The 13,253-nt window shown below is 42.1% G+C and overlaps 2 protein-coding genes across 3 annotated transcripts in view; one reads left to right on the top strand and one right to left on the bottom strand.

Annotated features, from left to right (window-relative positions):
* srpk1b (SRSF protein kinase 1b) overlaps positions 1–8,909 on the top strand; it is a 26,875-nt gene extending 17,966 nt beyond the window's left edge. For both annotated transcript variants that reach the window (XM_079681319.1, XM_079681320.1), the window contains exons 7-16: positions 1,612–1,718; positions 1,909–2,074; positions 2,528–2,553; positions 2,644–2,893; positions 4,603–5,004; positions 5,648–5,742; positions 5,882–5,989; positions 6,829–6,898; positions 7,093–7,185; positions 7,539–8,909. In XM_079681319.1, coding sequence (XP_079537445.1) covers positions 1,612–1,718; positions 1,909–2,074; positions 2,528–2,553; positions 2,644–2,893; positions 4,603–5,004; positions 5,648–5,742; positions 5,882–5,989; positions 6,829–6,898; positions 7,093–7,185; positions 7,539–7,723 — 1,502 coding nt within the window. In that variant the 3' untranslated portion in view covers positions 7,724–8,909. The remainder of the gene's footprint in view (positions 1–1,611; positions 1,719–1,908; positions 2,075–2,527; positions 2,554–2,643; positions 2,894–4,602; positions 5,005–5,647; positions 5,743–5,881; positions 5,990–6,828; positions 6,899–7,092; positions 7,186–7,538) is intronic.
* Positions 8,355–13,253, bottom strand: lhfpl5a (LHFPL tetraspan subfamily member 5a; the record flags this gene model as incomplete). Its single annotated transcript, XM_079681336.1, has 3 exons — positions 8,355–9,772; positions 10,495–10,731; positions 12,851–13,253. The coding sequence occupies 3 exons, from the start codon at positions 13,251–13,253 to the stop codon at positions 9,762–9,764; spliced, it is 651 nt and encodes a 216-aa protein (XP_079537462.1). The 3' UTR covers positions 8,355–9,761.

Below are 13,253 nucleotides of genomic sequence, written 5' to 3'. Positions count from 1 at the left end.
TGACATCGAATCAGACGGCAAGGCTGTGGATAATGGAAACAGCAATACATTAGGGGTGTAACGGCGGTTCACAAACATTTCGGTTCGGTACGTACCTCGGTTTTTAGGTCACGGTTCGGTTCGGTACGTTTTCGGTACAGCAGAAAAAATTATCACAAAACATAAAATATATATATATATATTTTTTAATTATTATTTAACTGTGAATAATGTATTCACTCAAATAAATACAAAATAAAATAAACATTAAGGTGCAGCATTTCGATTAACTGAAATAATTTGTATTTGGACTTGACTGTACTAGTACCTAAGCAGCCAGTTTGACATTAAGACTTGCTTGTTATTGTATTTTCATGTTTTTTTAAAGAAAAATGAACTTGTCCACATTGCTTGCCGAAAGGGCAGATCTGCTTTCACTAACAATTTCTCCTGCTCTGGAGAACACCCTCTCGCTAGGGACAGAGGTAGCAGATACAGCCAGGTAGAGCTTTGCTAACATGGCAACATAAGGATATTTGGTGTTTGTAATAGCTTAGGCTCGGTCTGAACTTTTTGTGAGTGGTGGAGGCTTAAATGCTAGTGGGAGTTGGGTTTGCACTTCAGTCTTTTTTCTTTTGGTACCGGTGATATTCACGTTCGGGTGATGCCTTTTCAAATGTGTGTGCAAGTTTCATGTATTGTCAGCCGCGTAACCAATTTTAATTGAACAATGCCGACAAACAGCTTTGGTTCGGTCCACCTGTCTTTGTCCGTCATCCTTGTACGTAACTGCAAAACCAAAATGTTGCCAAACCTGAGACTTCAATGATGCTGGAGGATTTTCGAGCTCAACTTTATCTGCGTTCGCCATTTCGCCAGTTCCTCAAATTACTGACTACATTTTAACGCATCCCTGTGACCAGCTCTCATAGCATGCCTCTCGTCCAATGAAATGACTTGGTCGCTCTATGACGCGTTGAACCCAATGTGAGCAAATTACTCTGAATGCTGTGACGCTGCACCTGAGATTACTTCCAAAAAGTTGTTCACGCTCTCAATGTTTTACGTTTAACGTTATATTCGTTCGGTACACTTCGGTACACACGTGTACCGAACCGAAGGGCCCGGGCCGAATACAACACATAGAAAATGATCTGAATAGACTACTTTGTGCTTTAAGGCCACATTTGTGTGCATTACCTTAAAAACGGTCAACCTATCTCAACCAGAATTATTAGGTTTGAAAGCAAACGGCAGTGACCAGATTCAATTTGAGTGACAGTCATTTGGCAGTCTCAAATCTCCAGCAAGCCTCACATACAGTAATGCCAGGCTGTTTGTCGTCCATAGACGTCCAGTTAGCTGTGCGCTTTAACACGTCTTTAAGCGCCTCAGTCCCAATGCAGCAACACTAGCCCCCTCCCTGTCTCTCCCACGCCGCCCGTCTACAGCTGTGCACGCGGGCAACATGCCCAGACATCCTCTGGGAACTTCATATTTGTGTTATATACTGATGATTATTCAGCCGGTGGAACCTGAAAATATGTAAACGTTATAGGCTTATGTACACCGGGGATTGAAATTCATTTGAGAAGTCATGTTCTGTTTGTCCTTAACCTGGTGCTTCTTCAGATGTGTGCATGGTATTTGAGGTTCTGGGTTATCACCTACTTAAGTGGATCATCAAGTCTAATTACCAAGGCCTGCCCCTACCCTGTGTTAAAAGCATCATAAGACAGGTACTGTACATCTACACAAGAAACAATTAGATTTTTTAAATATCACTTATGGGATACATTTGTTTTGTTTGTTTTTGGTTTAAGTGCAATGTCAGCTCCTAATGGATGGAGAATTATGTATCTTCAGAAGCCAGTACTCGCCTTCTGTGAACATCCATCATTGTGACACTCTGACTTTTCTGCCCCGCAGGTTCTTCAGGGATTAGACTACCTCCACACCAAGTGTAAGATCATCCACACAGACATCAAACCAGAGAACATTCTGCTGACTGTCAACGAGCCCTACATCAAGAAAATGGCTGCTGAAGCTACGCAGTGGCAGAAGACTGGTGCTGCCCCCCCCTCAGGCTCTGCAGGTCAGAGTCTCTCTTCCCCTCTGCACTGCACTAAGCAACTTTTGTGGTTTGATCAGCATGTTACTGACAACAGGGGAGTGCTGTTGAGATGTATCAGCAGCTACAATGATGATATGTTTATTACCCTATTGGTTCACACGATAATTGTGATAATCTGTTACCCTACTTTTAAGATTGTATTGTCAAGAGGCACAAACTGTCCAAAAGTGTGCATATGCTCTGTGCCTTAAAGCAAGTGGAAGTTTCTAATACAAGTGAAACGCTTAGCCGTGTGTCGGTATGAGTCAGCGCTTGATTGGTTATGGAAATGAGACTCCTGCTGAGCCGGGTGCCGCCGCAGACTATTAGTACAGCACGGTGTGAATCAACTCAGCCCCTGAATAGAAAACTAATTATAGAGATGCCATGTGTCAGTCACTAACGTACTCCTCTGATGTTCCCTGTTCCCTACAGTGAGTACAGCCCCCGCACCCAAACCAGTAAGTTGTGTTTTCTTTTGCTAAATACACTTAGGATCAAGTCAGAATACACATTTAGACTTTCCCTCATCCTATGTTTACTTTCCCAAGGTTGCCAAAATGTCCAAAAACAAAAAGAAGAAGATGAAGAAGAAGCAGCGGAAGCAGGCAGAGATTCTGGAGAAGAGGATCCAGGAGATGGAGGGAGGCGGGGCTGAAGGAGAAGAGGAGGAGGAGGAGGAGGATGAGGAGACGACGACGACGACAGAGGCGACGACAGAGGCCACTGAAGACACGACTTCCACAGCCACCCTCTCCATGTCTGCCACGCTGCAGGACATCGCTAACCATGTCCACTCAGGTAAGGATGTCGTGACAATAGAAATGTGATGCAGTGAACTCAATATCCGTGCACCCTGTTTCTTCCCTCAAATGTCTTCATTGTCAACAAGAGATGAGGGCGGTGAACAAACGTTTGATACTTCTACACAGAAACATTTCATATCGGGCAATGGTAGATTATTTAACGTTATCATGATGTGTTCAAATGTTGTCAAAGTAATTTTTTGTAAGGAACTTCAACCGATAAAGTTGTTTGAAGGAGAGGATTATAAAGTACCTCTTAAAGAGCCTGTGACAGCCTCCCAACAACTGTTGTGCAATGGAATATTGGGCTACTACACATCTCGAACCGTGAGTTTAAAAAAGAAGGTGCGATACCGTTCCGGTAATTATCAATAATTCGAACATCGCGGGGAAATTCCTTCAACTCATTTTGAGGTTTTGGGGGAAGCCGGAAGTGACGTCAATGCGGGAACGCTTCACTGTGCGGCGAGAGAGCCAAACACGGACAAAGTGTGTTGTCATGCGTAGCAATGGTGAATTACTGAGTTTAGGCACGTTAATAACGTTTTAATGAAGTTGACTACAGTATATTCATATTTGTCAGTGCTTTCATGTCAATTCGGCGAACATAAACATAAATGATCGTGGTGAAGATGATGATTAAATTAGGATTACAAATCGGTAGTGAGAGCTGCTGAATTTCCTCCCGTCGGATTTGATATAAAAACAAATCGATTATGTTTGTAGTTGTAAACTCAAGTGGATGAAACTACATTTATTAGTGCTTTCATGTCAACTCGGCGAAGATATGACACATGAAATGATCGTGAGGATGATGATTTAAAAATCGTTTGTTTGAGCCGGTCTGCATTTCCTGATGAGAAAAACAAACCGATGCTTTTTGTAGTAGTAGTACACCGACGTGGATTAAACCTGTGTTTTTTTACCACAATGTTGGGGAAATTAATGGATAAAATGCACGGATTATTATTATTATTATTCCCACTCCGATCGGGTGACTAGGTCCACCGTTTCCCCGCAGCGAGGCTCCCCCCGTGGACACTTTACGTGGGCTGGGCTGGGTGCAGTGGCTGACCTTCCATCGGGACGAATCCCGATGGACCGGTACCGAAGTGGGCCGGTCGAGAGTCCCGGGATGATTTTTAGTCCCAGTCCACCACTGGCTACATGACCGTATGATCGCCCATATTGACGCACCTAATTCCTAAACTTCTAACAGATACAGCATAAACCGATCCTTCAGCCTCATATGAGCTCTCAGACACGTTCAAAATTAAACTGTCATCGTTGTCTGAGCTTGCTGCTGTGTGCGCCATCGTGCGTTTACATGCAGATGCTGGGATCCTGAACGGTGCAGCTGGAGCGCTGTGCCCGCGATGACGTCACACATCATTTGGCGGGACTTGAAGAATCCCCGAGAGGATCCAGAAAATGGTCAACATTGAAGGGCAGATTAATGGTTATCAAAGTACAAATATCCAAAATCAGTTCAGTAACAGTTTTCAAGGGGACAATATTTACTCAAATTGATGGGTTTGGATGATGGGGGAAATCGTGTCACAGGCTCTTTAAGACAGGAAATTGTGATCCGTTTAACTTCCTAACAAAAACACTTCTACCAATTCTAATAAATGAATGAATGTTGTTGTTTTTAGAATCAGGAATATCAAGAGTCAAATAACCCCCACTGTCTCTTCCCCACAGACCCCACTCCCGAGGAACATCCCCAGCAGATGCCAAACGTAAATGAGAGGAGAGACAATGCGACCAAGGAGGAGAGCGGGATGGAGGTGAACTGTAACGGCCACGCCTCGGCAGCAGAGAGCGAAGCCAGTGTGGAGGAGCAAGGGACCGAGCAGGCGAAGGAGCAGGAGGACCAACAGAATGCTAACCAATCAGAAAGGAGCACAGAGACCCCGGACACATTAAGTAACAAAGAGGAGCATCAGACCTGTAACGGCTCAGCCGAGGGTCCCGACCAGGAGCAGCCCGCCTCCCTCAGCCCCGACTCCGTTACCGTGGAGCTGAAGGAGAAGAAGGAGGAGGAGATGGACACTCAGGGGGAGGACACCAAAAGAGTGGAGGAAGACGAAGACAGCCAGGATGGTTAGTTAACCTTTGACTATTTAACTTTGTCTGTATAAGATACAGAACATATTTATTGTGTGTATTTTTCTAGAATGTAAATAAAGCCATAGGAAACTTGTTTGAGTTTTCATAGTCATTTCTGCATATGATATCACATATCTAATGTACATTACATTTATACAGCATGGTTTATTCATAATACATTGTCACACTGATATCACATTTTACAGCACATGCACTTCAGTATGAACCAGAATTGGACTTATTATTCACATGAAAGCAATACAATGAGAATGATCAGGTTTAGCTGGAGTAGCTCACTAAGTGTGGGTTGTACTGTTTTCTAGTAAGATTAAGCATTTACAGAAATGTGTTGTGATGGTAGGGTTAATACATATGTATCATCCTGGCCCATTGGCTCAGCAGCTCCATGGGTAGCTCTGTAATGGAATCCATAATAACCCTGCCTCTGCAAACTAAGAACCTTCCAGTAGCAGCCTCAGTCGACACAATGAAAACAGTGGACTTTGACTCCCAATTGTTGGAAAGACTGCACTTTCCTTGGTTGTTTCCCATGTGTCTTCATTACTCTGCCATTTGTTTCCCTCCTGCTTCCCAACCCTCACCTCCTCTCCCTGTCTCCCTCTCCTCTCTTTAACAGGATCATCAGGCAATATGTTAGTAAACCCCCTGGACCCTCTTAACTCTGACAAGCTGCAGGTGAAGATCGCTGACCTCGGCAACGCCTGCTGGGTGGTGAGTACAAATCTACATTAGCGCTTTGTACTTGTCAATAAAGGACTCTGAACAGCGCTCTCTTTAAAGCTTTGTAAACACCAGCACAATTAGGGTGGTGTGCATCAGCATTCACGACTCCTCTCCTCCTCTCTCGCAGCACAAACATTTCACCGATGACATCCAGACACGGCAGTATCGCTCTCTGGAGGTGCTGACGGGAGCTGGCTACAGCACACCAGCAGACATCTGGAGCACAGCCTGCATGGTAACTCTCTCTCTCTCTCTCTCTCTCTCTCTCTCTCTCTCTCTCTCTCTCTCTCTCTCTCTCTCTCTCTCTCTCTCTCTCTCTCTCTCTCTCTCTCTCTCTCTCTCTCTCTCTCTCTCTCTCTCTCTCTCTCTCTCTCTCTCTCTCTCTCTCACACTATACATCTAGAGTTATCAATGTATTTATTTGTCTTCAAATCACATTGGTATCATCCAGCATGTTATTGTTTTTGGTCAGGATTGTGTTTGTTTTCCGACTTGTTTTGACCACAAGTAAACACATTTACATTTTTCCCAACGGCATCTTATCTACTGAAATACTTTTTTAGCCAAAAGGAAAACATTAATGTTCCGTAACTAATATCACAATGTATTTACATTGTGTTAGATTGCATATATATAAAGTTACCCGAAGGAAAAATAAAAACATGTTCACCATAAATGGAATGCATTATCAGGTGGCTGAACCAATGGACACTAACTCGATGCATTACATTAATGCACACAATGTTTACAATCATTTTGTTTTTCATTTGTGCATTTATTTTATTCCAATTCTACGATTTCAATCTAAATACTGCTATTTGGTATTATATTTTTTAATGTTATACATTTCTTCAAATTGTTTTCTATCTGTTTTTAATTTGTTTTATTTTTATGTATGCGCCACAACACCAAGTCAAATTCCTCGTATGTGTTAACCTACCTGGTAATAAACCTGTTTCTGATTCTAAGACAAAGTTAAACAATAAGCTATAGTAAGGGAACCAGGGTCTTGACCTGAGTGACCAAACCATCTAAATGTTAGTGAGTTCATATACGTGTGTTTTTAATCCTCAGGCCTTTGAGCTGGCGACTGGAGATTACCTGTTTGAGCCCCACTCTGGAGAAGACTACTCGCGAGATGAAGGTCAGTGTGTGTCCGATATCAGGCTTTAACTAGAGCATTATTCCAATAGAGGAGACGTGCTGAAATGAGTTAATGCCTGGTTCTCATGGGAAGTTGTAGCCTTTAATAGTGTAAACTCTACAGAGTCTAAAACATCCGGTCTGTTTCCCTTGGTGCTCAATCATCAGTGTGTGTGTTCCTCTTCCTCCCTGTAGATCACATAGCGCTCATCATCGAGCTGCTCGGTAAAGTTCCCAGGAAGCTGATCTTAGCGGGCAAATACTCCAAGGAGTTTTTCACCAAGAAAGGTAAACACGCCCGCTCTGCCACCAGCTGTCTGCTCGCACTAAATCCAGTTAACCCTTCAAATATGCTCAGGTATCTGGTGCAAAAGGTCATATTTCCAAACAGCCATCTGCTCAGTGAGAGGGCAGAACGTGCAAATTAGGGTCCAGCTATTTCCAGTTCATGGAGGTGCTGTAGTGGATTCATGCCAACCAATAACACTTTCACAACATTTATATAATACATATCATATTTACCATTTTAAAAGGCTAAGTAGGATATTCCTAAAAATAAAACCTATATAGACGCATAAATAGAATTCATCACTTATGGCTTTTCTGCAGTCCGATGTCAAAATGTGATATGTTCCTCCCAGGCGACCTGCGGCACATCACCAAGCTGAAGCCGTGGGGTTTAATGGAGGTGTTGGTAGAGAAGTACGAGTGGTCCAAAGACGAGGCGCACACCTTCAGCAGCTTCCTGCTGCCCATGCTGGACCTGGTGCCGGAGAGGAGGGCCACGGCGGCCCAGTGCCTCGCCCACGCCTGGCTCACATGCTAGAGGCCCGCTGAACCACAGGAGACATCAGGTCTGAAGACCCCGGGGCTGGGAACCGTACAGTCATGTGACTGCATTGTGCCAGCATCCTCCTCTCCCAAACACACTTTCAAAAACACAATAAAAAGAGCGGAGTCTTTATCCTCTTTTGGATTACACTGGTGATAGAATGAGATCCTGGTCCTCTTCCTATATTTATGGCTCTTTTTCATTACTGGCTGTAAAGGACTTATCAGCCTTGCTCTTTTTCTTCCTTGACTCCAGCTCTCTTTTCTGCAGCATAATATTCTCTGCATTTTTAGCTATAGATAACAAACTGTGTCATTTAGAATGAGGTTGCTCTTTTACAAATGCAGAAGGCGACACGATGTTAACATTGCCCTCAAAACCACATACTGTTTTATTTTGTCAAACGGAGAGAGATGAGTCCGACTAATGACATGTCGTCGTGTTAGCTGTGCTCAGAACTGATCAGTGCGTAACGCTAATGGCCAATATGAGAGACTAGTAGAGTTCTTAGCACTGTTAAGTTAGCTATGTTAAAATACAACTTTTATACATTTATACAGAGGCAAGACTACATTACATTTCAGGCTCTGAAGATATTCGTCAAAAATCTCACTATTTTTCAGGAACTCCAAACTGTGTAATTTCAGATATTTTAAGTGTTTCGTTTAAATCCTTATCTTATGTTGTCTTAAAAAACACTTGTATACAAAATAGCATGGAAAAACCTCCAGATTCCATTCCTACATCATGCACAAGACGACACCTTCATGCTCTTTTTATACCTCCATATTTTGCCTGTTAAGAAAGGCTTAATATAATATTCCCCACTTTACGGTCAAATCAAACTACATGTGCAGTGCACCAAAGAGTCTTCCTTTAGTCTCTCCCTCTCGGCTCTGTATATTAAAGACGCAAACTAAAGAGTTCAACTATTTCTTTTACACTTTTTGAAAATGTCTCGAGGAACGAAAGCTTTGTTTTTAGTGTTTCAGCCGCACATGGAGGTGTTTGATTTGAAAACAGTAGATTGTAATAAAAACTAATGGTGTAATAATGCTTTGAAGCTTCTTAAGACCATGTTTGCTTGTTTTTCTACAAAGTCTCCTACTTCTGTCCATGACTCGGCTCTTCTTTTGTTCATTTTCTGTAGGTAATATTAATAAACATTTTTCAAAATTAACTAGCTTTTATCTTCATGATTCACCACTGCAGTGTTCCTGTTCTCTGAAACACATAAACATACAAGGACATACATCCCCGTAAAGTCTGTATTAACACACGTCATTATGAATCTAATGGGGGACCATACAGTAAAGCAATAACAGATCCATGATCCAAGTTTACTTAGAGAACAGTTAGGAGAGTATTTTATTAGGATGTCCAGCCTAATGTACAGGAACAGTTTGGTACAGAAAGTATGAGTTTCCTTATGTTGCTCTTCATATGTCAAAGCGGTGTGAACAGGTGATTTTGTGATGGATACTTTTAGCGTGTTGCTGTAACACCAATTTCTGCCACAAGCGGCTGAAGTGCACCATTACCAATAGGACTAAAACATTAGCATATTTCTATTGGACTTGACCATGCACTCTTAGCACAAGGTGGCAATAAATAACTCCCAATGGTTCTTTAAATACGCCGCAGTTATTAGTTTGCATGTCAAATGATGAACATGTTTAATTTGAATGGTGTCGGTTGTAAGATTTTGTATAAAATGTATGACTATTCTCTCCAAAGTAAAAAGGAGCTGTATCAAAAAGTCCACATCACTAACTCCCTTGTTTTAGTCTAGAAATACAGTAGCAATCAGCTAACAAGACATGAAGTCATGAGGTGGACAGTGACTCCTCGCATGTTTTCAAAGTCTGTTAATAAGATGTCACAATGTCAAGGACAGGGTGAACGTTTTATGGCGAGTTATTTAAAGCTTGTAATGAACTGTACTGAAGCCTTGCAGTACGTGTGAATCTCGGGTCCGTAGTTCTCCTCATAAAGTCTTGTCCATCTCTTCCCTCCGGTGTCCACAGGGCGCCTAGGCATTATCTGAAGTTGAGAGAAATGAAGTTATCTATAGTTAAGAGAAAACATTAGAAAAGGAGATGTATTGCATCTGTCAGACACTAGTATAGATTTGTGTCGGCATACTCGATTGAACAAAAACACCTATGAAGAGCAAGCATGGTTAGCTATTAGCCGTTAGCAGCACTCAACAAAAAGTAGGGCACTGTTTGCCATATCATTAGAACTGGAAAAAAACGACGTTTGATCTGATGATGCGAGGTGAAATGACAGTGGATGTTAAACATTACAGGTCATCCTCTAGGGAACATGAATGTACCATATTTCACAGTAGTCCTTCCAATAGTTGTTGAGATCATTTAATAAAAAAAGTAAAATGTCTACCTTAAGCTTGTGCTGGAGGGAAAGTAACCCATCAAGCACATGTTGAGGTGTTTCCCTGAAAAAGTGAACACTTTGACATGCTTGAGTCTGAGGATTAGTATGATTCATTAAAGCCATGCATGTCTTTATAAAACTTTATGGCAATCCACTCAATAGTTGTTGAGATAGTTATGTCTGAACTTTTAGTCTCTGCTTCAACTCTTACGACCATCCCTCTGAAACATTTAACATTCATCCAACCGTTTTCCTTCATTTTACATAATGTCCTCTCCATTGGAACCCCCTCTCTTCTTTTAACATCCACCCTAATACCCTCCTCCAGCCTGTCCTCCTCCCCCCCCCCCCCCCCCACACTCTGGTACCTTTCCCCTCCACCTGGAAGTCCTCTGGCAGCAGCTTGTCCTGCCGGCTGCCCAGGCTGAAGGCCAGGAAGGAGAGGATGAGGGAGTCCATGATGCTGATGATGGCCAGGATGTAGGCCCAGCGCACCGTGCAGTTGCCCAGAGTGTATTTGTCGGTCCGCTGGCCACACATGCGCTTCACCGCTTCCGAGTCCCAGCCGTCAGGATAAATCATGCAGCCAATCACCATGCACGTGCCTTAGACAGAGGGGTGATGAGATCCAGTTAAAAAGCAGGTACTTTTAGCTGTTTGTTTATTCAATCGCACAAGGATTTTGATATGGTAAACCTGTAGAAAAAATGCAAAAAGTACTTTTACTTAAGTACTTTCTTTTCAATACATTTTATACATGTCCATTACATTTCAAAGGGAAAAGTTGCACTTTAACTGCACAACATGTATTTGGAGGCTTTAGTTACTTCTCACTTTACAAATCAAGTGTTTTGCATGCAAACATATAAAAAGGCTTAACTTCTCAACAGTAACTACAAGTTGAGCTGAAACAATTTTTTTCTGTTAGTCATTTTTTGTGTAAATACACTAAATACGTCATTGTTCCAGCTTTTACAGACACGTGCTGCTCTTCCTTCTAATAATTGAAATTGAAGTTGTAATACTTTTTGAGATTAGAACGCTTGGTTTTACAAACCTAAACATTCAGAAAGTTCCACTGAGATTAATACATAATATAAATGATCACAACAAGAAATGCTCTTAAACATGCTTGATGCATTTTGATCTAATTACATATTATTAAATAGTACAACTGCTTTAAGTTCTTTAAAAGTTTCATTTAAACATATTTACCAGATAATATTACAGACTTTTAATAAATGCAATTTTCAATGGAAGATTATTATCACAGGGTGGTAGGCCTATTTTAACTTCCACTTAAGAAAAGGATCTGAATATTTCTGCACAACAAGAATTTAGTTTGATGTTTATATTCAACGTTAACTGGTTCAATATTTCTGCTGTTCATCATCAATATAACCAACCACCATTTAAAAATGCAATACCAACACAACCAGAAAGAAAATGAAATAAATTATTCACTCATTCAGCCGCCCACATAAAGACACACATTCGCACATGCAGGTGAGTTGCCTAGCAACACCCGAGCATCTCAAATCCAGAGATTGACCTTGTTCATCCATTATTGACTCTGCAGAAAGACAGCCGCCCTCGTGCCATCCCACCACAGCAGTCACGTAAACTATCAGGTGACGAGACACACTTTCACTTTCTGAGCCTCACACACACTTTCGCCTCCACAAAGTTGTCAAACTCACTTTATCAAGTCTGTTCCCTACAAGACAGACGCACACACACAGAGGGAGAGGAGAAAGTGTAACGGCACACCTCGAGGTTAATCTCATTATTTCATTACAGGCTTTTCCTTTCACTTACAGCTACATCTGTTCACAAGCTGCTTCATGTTTCAGAAACAGAATCGTGTTTCACTTTCCTCTGTGAGCAGCGTGTGTTAAAGGGAACTACTGAAATGGGTTTGCTGGATGTTGTACCCAAGCTTAAATAATATTCCACTCACATATTACAAAACAAATATCTAAATCTATATGGATTTTGCATGAGCGTTTTCTTGTCTTTCTGTTCGGTGGTGTTAATTAACGAAAACACATTGACTCAAGTTATTCACTTTCATGCTGCTTTAAACTTCAACTCCACCAGATTTCAGAGGAAATGTATTGAACTTTTACTCCACAACATGTAACAACTTTAGATACTTTTACTTCATGGCTGGAGATGTCGGACCTGTGTTTTACAATCCCATTAACTGGTGATGTAAACATTTGAATACAATACTTTGACATGTGACAACGTATTTCTACAGTATAGCATTTCCTACTTGTCTGAGGAGTACTTAAAGACTTGTTTAAAAGATAAACAGCTCATTGAAATCAGAAACTGACATTTGGTTGGGTCCTTTCTTTGGGGGTAAAGTAGGAATAATGGCTAAGGTTAATTGTTATTAGGGTGGCATACCTTGTGTGCAGACATAAAGAAACTCAATATACACAGATGCCATCTTTTGGAGCTATACTTTGTAAGAATACATTTAGGTTTTTTCACATTTTTTGTAATGCATTCTGCTTGTCTATGACATGTTGTATCTTATAGGCATATTTGAAAGAACATTAGGATCGTAATGCACAATTCAAAATCTCATTCAAGAGGCTATATGAGAGAAAAACAGAAGTATGTTTTTATGTGAATCATACAAAACTCCAGCTCTTTTTAATAGGACCTTCCATGTGCTACACAAACGTTAACCAAACCGTGCACGGGGCTCACTGGAGGCCAGCTGCATCCAGGCGCAGATCTTGTAGACGCTCCCTGCGTTGCAGAAGAAGAAGAGGCTGAAGCAGACGATGCTGCCCACCACCAGTAGCATGGAGATCCCCACGAAGAACATGGCGGTCTTGAAGGCACCGGACGGGATGGAGCCGAAGTCCATCGCGCTCCCTTTGCAGGTGAGCTCCGAGGTGAGCGCGTTGCCAATGCAGTAGTGGAAGAGGCCAAAGTATCCGGCCTGCGGCGTGTGCACGCTGTCCCCGATCCAGTAGGGCTGTATGAACACCACCACGGTGATGACGGCAAAGGTGATGGTGAACACCTGCCACAGCACCCCCACGGCCCGGGCGTTACGCACGTAGTTGGTGTGGTAGATTTTGGCAGCCTCAACAGCCGGGAGCAT

This window comes from Notothenia rossii, assembly GCF_949606895.1.
Source record: "Notothenia rossii genome assembly, chromosome: 5".
NCBI classification, from domain to species: domain Eukaryota; kingdom Metazoa; phylum Chordata; class Actinopteri; order Perciformes; family Nototheniidae; genus Notothenia; species Notothenia rossii.
Note: the sequence above shows the minus strand (reverse complement) of the source record. Positions and strands in the feature narration are given on the sequence as shown.